This window comes from Papio anubis, chromosome 7 (assembly GCF_008728515.1).
Source record: "Papio anubis isolate 15944 chromosome 7, Panubis1.0, whole genome shotgun sequence".
NCBI classification, from domain to species: domain Eukaryota; kingdom Metazoa; phylum Chordata; class Mammalia; order Primates; family Cercopithecidae; genus Papio; species Papio anubis.
Window position 1 is genome coordinate 104,003,126 of NC_044982.1, and position 6,901 is coordinate 104,010,026.

The window sequence follows — 6,901 nt, forward strand, 5'->3', positions numbered from 1 at the left end:
GGGCAATCAATGCTCCAAGGCCAGAAATAATACAGGACCGCCCGGTTAAATTCGAATTTCAGAAAAACGGTGAATAATTTTTTTCCTACGAGTATGTTCATGCAATATTTGGTACATTTTATTAGATAAAATTAATGTTTATCTGAAATTCGAATTTAACTGGGTGTGCAGTATTTTTATTTGCTAACGCTGGCAACCCTACTGACGGCCAGAGAAGAGAGTAGGCGGCCGGCAGGGTCTGGATCCCAACTCGGCGCTCCGCTCCAAGCCCGGCGGGAAGATTGAGTCAAGCCCGGCAGTGTAGTGTCTGCAGCCCCCTTTTACTAGCAAAGAAACTAGTGACACTTGCCTGCGGCAGTGGGTGGCAGAGGTGAGAGTAGAACCCGGCGCCTGGCACGAAACCTGGCATACAACAGGCGTTATTTGTTTGCTGAATGAGTGGACGAGTAGGAGTCCAGAGTCAGTGGCAGGCTGGTGCCATGGCATGGAGTATTGTGGACTTTTTGGAGCCAGCCCCATCTCACTGAACACTCTGCCAGCCCCCATTCCCTCCTAGCCCCTAAAAGATGGGTAGAAGGAGAGGACCAGGCATTGTATGTAAAGAGCAAGGTTTTATTCACAAATTCAACATGGAAGCAGGAAATACAGCAGGAACATAATCTGTGTCTGCATCAGCGATATTTCTGGTGACCCAACCAGAAATCACAGTAATGGAGTAACAGATATTGGGCTCAGGATTTACATCCAGATGGGGCCATCACCAGGGTCCCATTCAGCATCTTCCCTGGGTGGGCACAATCTAAGCCACGCTGTTGTGTCTGTCCCATTATTGGTATCATTTCTGCAGTATTTGTACCAGCAGCCTCCTGTACTGAAGAGAAACATACAGAAGAATTGAGTCAGGGAGGGGCTCCTGATAATGATAGGGGCATCCTGCCATTCCTAAGTGCCAGATGTCTGCAGAGGTGGGCACCGGCAGGCTGTCAGCTGAGGCAGAGCACCCTGAATTGCCTTGGAGGGGTCAGGGGCAAAAGTTTTCTCAGAACACAGCCCCAACCACCCAGGGTTGTCATGACAGTCAAAGGAGATCATGGAAGTAAATTCAAGTACAGTGCCTGCTGCTGGGCTAGTGTCAGTGTCCTCACTCCCCTACCCCAACTCTGCCCCAGACCTCACTCTGAAGCCCCAGACCTAGGCACTGCTGCTTCTGAGATTCTCTAGTTGGTCTGCATGTGTCCGAGCTTCAAAACCAAGGGCACTAGAGGTGGTATTGTTTCCCTTCAGACTCAGCCAGCCCAAGCTCCTAGGCCTTACATCTGAGGTCCTTAGGGGCTGCTGGTTCTATGCCTCAGGAAGTCAGGGATGTCAGTTGAGGCTGGGTTGGACCTTTTCTAGGGAATGCCTCTCCCTTCAAAATGCACACACTATATTGTAGGCACAGTGGGGGATATGAAGGCAAGTCCACAACAGGTGCTGCCAGGGAGCTCACAGACTGGTAAGAGCTCCTATCTACTAAGGGCTGCCTATGAGCCAGGCACCGTGCTGAGCATTTGACATAAATGGTCTCATTTAATGGGAGATGGGCCTTATTATTATCTTCATTTTGTGGGTGAGGAATATGAGGCTTTAGAGAAGTTAAGGGACATTTATAAGGTCACAGAGCTACGAAGTAGCTAGGTTATGAGCCCAGCACGTTGTAGTCAGAACCCACATTCTACCACATCACACTGCCTTCTGCACACAGCAGCAGGGCCAGGGAGGGTGGTGTGCAGTAAGGACAGCACCAGGAGCAGGGAATGGAGGAGTTGCCACTCAGCTGCGCTAGACTTTAAGGCTGGTTTGGCTCTCCAGCTTTGGAGCCTTGAATCCCATAGATCAGTGATTGACAACCAATAATGATTTGGGGCCCTCTCCCCCAGCAGACATCTGGTGATGTCTGGAGGTCTTTTCAGTTGTCACAACTTGATGGGGGGGGAAGGTGCTACTGGCATCTAGTGGGTAGATACCAGGGATGCCACTAAACATCCCGTGATGCACAGGTCAGCCCTCACAAGAAAGAATGATCCAGCCTAGAATGTCAAACGCACTGAAGTTGCTAAACCCTGCCACTGGATGCTGAGGCAGATGAGAGAATGGGAAGAGCTCTGGTCAAGGTGAACAAGGTCCAGACTCTGTCTTGGCTACTGACTTCTCTTTCTCTCTCTGGGCCTCAGGGTCCCAGTTCGGCCACAAGCACACACAGGGCACGGCAAAGGTGGACTTGACTAATGCAGCGGGGAACAGCACGGGTGGGACAAGACTGTGTGGACTGAGGGAGAAAGGTCCTTCTCCAAAAGGCTGATGATCCCAGTCTGTTACTTTAGACTGGGTGATGAGTCAGGGGAACTTCTTTCCCTACTTCTTGCCCCATGGGGTCTGCCAGGAAGGTCAGCTTACTTTCTCTGGACTGTTCCTCCTTTGAGCTCTGCCTCAAGAGGGAAAAGCCTGGAACCCTGGCTTTCTGGGGTCTACACCCATAATGTCCTGATCAGACAGTCACACCCTAATACAGTACTGGGTGGTAATTCCTCCCATGCAGGATCCAGGGATGGCCCCAGCTGGGCCCTCCTGACACTGGAGTGGGGGCTGGCTCACCTAGATGTGGGGTGCGGGGTGGCTGAGGCTCACGCCCAGAGCCTTCTTTAGCAGGAGGATCCTAAGCAGATCATGACTCAGCTGCAGTCTCTGGTCCCTCAGGGAGGTGTGGGGAGCTGTCCCCAATGGGGATGGGCTGGGAGGCTCCAGACTCTTCTTGCCCATGAAGTGACCTAGAAAGGAGGTGTCCGGCACAAGGAAGTCAAGCAGGGAGGATCCTACCTCAGGGGGAAAGTTCCTCATCTCTCCCACGTGTCCATTGTTGTGGCAGGAAGATACTTAACCTTCCTGTTCTTGGTCCTTCCACCTCACCAAGGAGCCACAAAGGTGTCTGGGTGGTGGCAAAGCCTGCTCCCTCAGCTTTTCCTGAACAGGTAGAGAGGATGACACAGCTGGAAGGAGGGTGGAATGGTCCAGGGTCAGGGAGAAACTCTGCTACTTGTGTGGCCTGCTTGGACAAGGGACGAGAAAGGGCAGGGTAGGAAGTGGAGAGTGAAGCCAGGTGCCTGGAAAGTGGAGGTGCAGCAAAACCACATCAGCGGTTAGAAGATTCGGTAAAGTCTTGCCTAAGGTAAGGGGCACCGGCTGGCAGTGGGATTTAGGATCTAGCCCAGCCCTGTCTTAAACTGGCTGCGCGACCTTAGCCAAGTCACTGACCTGTCCAGGTCTCAAGTTCACATCTATTAAATTAGATGAGCCCCAGGGTTTCCCACCTGCTCCGACACTAGTGTCCGTGGCTGAGGACAGGCCAGAGGGTTGAGAAGGAAATGGGATCTGAGTAGGATGAGGGGCACTTGCTTGCCCAGTCCGCGAAGACTTACCGGTGGCCCAGAGGTTGCCCCGCGGGTGCACTCGGATCTTGCCGGCTCGGTTGCGGGGCTCCGGGAGATCCCAGCTGAGCGGGGCGACTTCGGCAGCGAGCAGGGCAAAGAGCAGTAGGCTGCTGAGCAGCCGAGCACCCCCCACCCGCCGGGCCATGGCTGTGCCAGGGCAGCAGCTCCGTTCCGGCGCGCTTCCCGGCCGCTCGGCCCCCGGGCTGCCTTCCCTCCTTTTAAACCCGCGCCCCTGGGGGCGGAGCCTGCCCTGAGCAGCCAAGCCGTGCTGCGTGCCCGCCGCCCTCCCCACCCTCACGCTAGGTTACCGGGCAGGGGCACCCCTTTTGGGTCGCCCATAGACCTGCACACCCACACTCTGAACCGCACGCAGGCACCGCTTCCGCCAGGGGCTTCTGGCTGAAGCCCACCACCTTCAGGCTAAGGACCGGGCACAAGGCACCGGGCAAGCAGGAGCCCGGCCCCAGCGGCAAAGCTGCTTCCCCTGGCCCTGCCTTGCCACTGTCCCACGGCTTTCTCAGCCCTCTGAGCCTCTCTTCATGAGGGTAGAGGTCGGGCGAGGAGTTCTCCTCCCGGGTAGCAGCCTTTTTCTTTTCTTTTCTTTTTCTTTTTTCTGAGACAGGATCTGGCAGTATCGTGCAGGTTGGAGTGCGGTGGCGCGATCACGGTTCACTGCAAACTCAACCTCCAGGGCAGGGCTCAAGCCTCAGCCTCCCCAGAAGCTGGGACCACAGGCACACGCCTTCATGCCTGGCTTCCCGCCCCCCGCCCCCCGCCCCCGAGAGACTGGGTGTCGCTAGGTTGCCCAGGCTAACAGAGGCATTTTTACAGTGTCCAGCCAAGTGCTAGGCACCAAAGGACTTCCATAAACTAATCCCCATCACCTCCGCCCGTTGGGGGAATCTGATCCGTGTTCACCTTGCTGTCTGCCCTCTCACAGCCAGCACCACAGTCTGGCAATGTTCTGGTACACAGTAAGTGCTCAGGATGGGAATGCAGACTGATGGAGGGTGGGACAAAGGGCCGCTTCTGAGGAATGGGCATCCAGCTGCAGGGCCTGGCTTATGGGCAGGAAGCCGACCTCTGGGTCAAGGAAGTGGAAAGAGCCCTGCACCCAAGACTGCACTGCACCCAGGAGTCCATGTACAAGCTGTGACCCGGCTGAACCTCACTTTCTTCAACTGTAAAATGGTAATAACCACACTGCCCTAATTTTTTTTACATGTTTTAGCATACGTACTCTGTGGCAGGAAGCAACAATCCTGTAGGACCTGCCCTCTCACATCTGACACTTTGTTCTCCCCAGGAGCTGTCTGGACTTCCTTGGAAAGAACTTCTTGATCAGTGGCATCATATAATGAGCAGAGGAAGACACTGTGCTCCAGAATAATACATTTATGTTTGCTTAATTAACTGAAACTCATTGTTCAGAGCACTACACTAGACACAAGAAGAGGGGTGACAGATAATTCCCTGCTCCCAAGGGAGTTAACCATCTCCTTGAAGAGACAAGTATACAAAGGAGAGAGTGATGGAGGAGCAGGGCGCAGACCACCCCTTGGACTCTGGATACCTCTGGAACACGGAACAGCATGGCTATGCCAGAACCTACTCCCATCTGGCTTGATAATGGGACCTGCTTCTAGGACTCTTGCTAGTATCTAGCTCAGCAAAGTTGCTAGCTCTGTGGATCCCCATCCTAAAAGGGGAAGCTCACATGAAAAACTGGCTGCCATGCCCAGCTGGAGGCCCAGCTTCCAGGAGCATGACACACAGGACAGGGACGTTTCATTTCTGGCCCTGGCTTTCCCCCCAATCTCCGTGCTTCTCACCTCCCACTCTGGCATTTACACCTCTCTGCTTTCTTGTCACAGCTTAGCCATGGTGTACAGATATAGCTCTTATCACCTTCCGGTAATCATTCCTTTGTGACCCCCCCCGCCCCCCGCTCCTCTGCATCCATCAAGCCCCCATCCTATCTTCTCTAGTCCATGGATATAGAAATTAGAGTGAACACACAGAAGCTGGTATTGATTGAGTGCTGCATCACTTAAATGCTTAAAGGAATCTTATTTGGTAGGTTTCTCTCTTCTCATTTGGTAGGTTTCGCTCTCCTCATTTTATAGGTGGGAACGAGCTAAGAGGTTTAGCCACTTTCCCAGACATCCCACTGGAATCAGATTTCAGGTCTGTCTGGACCACTGCATCAGGCCCCCAAATCTATGCAGCGCAGATACAACTCTCCTTAAACTACACTCACTCCCATTGTACCATCTCAAATTTCAACACCAAGTTGGGTTTCGATATCTCAGGAGGGAGAGGGAGCAGGCACTGCATTTCGAGTTTCACCTCTCTTCCACAGGTGACTGGACCTTGAGTTCTTCTAAGTTTATACTTAAGCCAAGCTTCCTCTGACACAGCCTGGGTTCACAGCTGCAACCACAGCTCTGAGGCTGGCCCCAGGCACCCTTGGGACCATTTGATCTGTCAGCCTACTACAGAAAAAAAAAAGGGGGGGGGCTCTGAGGACCCTGGAGAAAACAGCAGGGGAGCACCTCCACAGACTTAGGAGCACTCACTTTACCTTAGGGGAAAAAATGGGAGGCACAGGGGAGAAGGTGGCTTGCTCAAGGGAGTGCTAGGCTCTGAGTTTAGCATGAAGACCTCAAATGCCAACTGCCTGTTCCCTAAGTCCACTCTGGTGGCAAGAGAAGTCCAAAGGCCTCCACTCCGTGGGGAAAGGCTAGCATTGAATTGAATGGTGGCACATGGGGAAGCTCTTCAGAACCCACTCTTGACCCTCCTATGATTCTACAACATTCAAGGACATGCACAGAAAATGTGAGGCAGGTTCACAAAACAACCCATGGGGTAACTAAAAGGGTGAAAGATACATGGCAAATCCTATCATACCTAACACCAGGAAAACATTTAAAGTGCACCAAGTTTTTTAATAATAAAATTGCTTCATCAAAAATAGTGATTAAGAATGGATATGGGGCCGGGCACGGTGGCTCAAGCCTGTAATCCCAGCACTTTGGGAGGCCGAGACGGGTGGATCACGAGGTCAGGAGATTGAGACCATCCTGGCTAACACGGTGAAACCCCGTCTCTACTGAAAAATACAAAAAAACAAAACAAAACAAACAAAAAAACAAAACTAGCTGGGTGAGGTGGCGGGCGCCTGTAGTCCCAGCTACTCCGGAGGCTAAGGCAGGAGAATGGTGTGGACCCGGGAGGAAGAGCTTGCAGTGAGCTGAGATCCGGCCACTGCACTCCAGCCTGGGCTACAGAGCGAGACTCTGTCTCAACACACACACACACACACACACACAAAAAGGATGGATATTACAGCCGGGAGCCGGGGCTCACACCTATAATCTTAGCACATTGAGAGCCTGAGATGGGTGGATCACTTGAGGTCAGGAGTTCGA

The 6,901-nt window shown here is 53.0% G+C and overlaps 1 protein-coding gene across 6 annotated transcripts; it reads right to left on the reverse strand.

Moving 5' to 3' along the window:
- Positions 1–591: 591 nt before the first annotated feature.
- Positions 592–4,135, reverse strand: NMB (neuromedin B). Of its 6 annotated transcripts, none has more exons than XR_001904521.3 (4): positions 3,456–4,135; positions 2,919–3,000; positions 2,635–2,807; positions 592–866 (listed from the first exon to the last, which is right to left on the reverse strand). XR_001904521.3 is itself a non-coding variant. In XM_017960880.3 (4 exons), the coding sequence occupies exons 1-3, from the start codon at positions 3,610–3,612 to the stop codon at positions 2,635–2,637; spliced, it is 438 nt and encodes a 145-aa protein (XP_017816369.1). In that variant the 5' UTR covers positions 3,613–4,135; the 3' UTR covers positions 592–866. The 6 variants fall into 6 exon arrangements, 4 of the variants coding, with proteins under 4 accessions (XP_017816369.1, XP_017816370.1, XP_003901384.2 ...); XR_004185050.1 differs by having other exon boundaries at positions 2,919–3,082; positions 3,456–3,568; XM_017960880.3 differs by having other exon boundaries at positions 2,919–3,026.
- Positions 4,136–6,901: the final 2,766 nt, after the last annotated feature.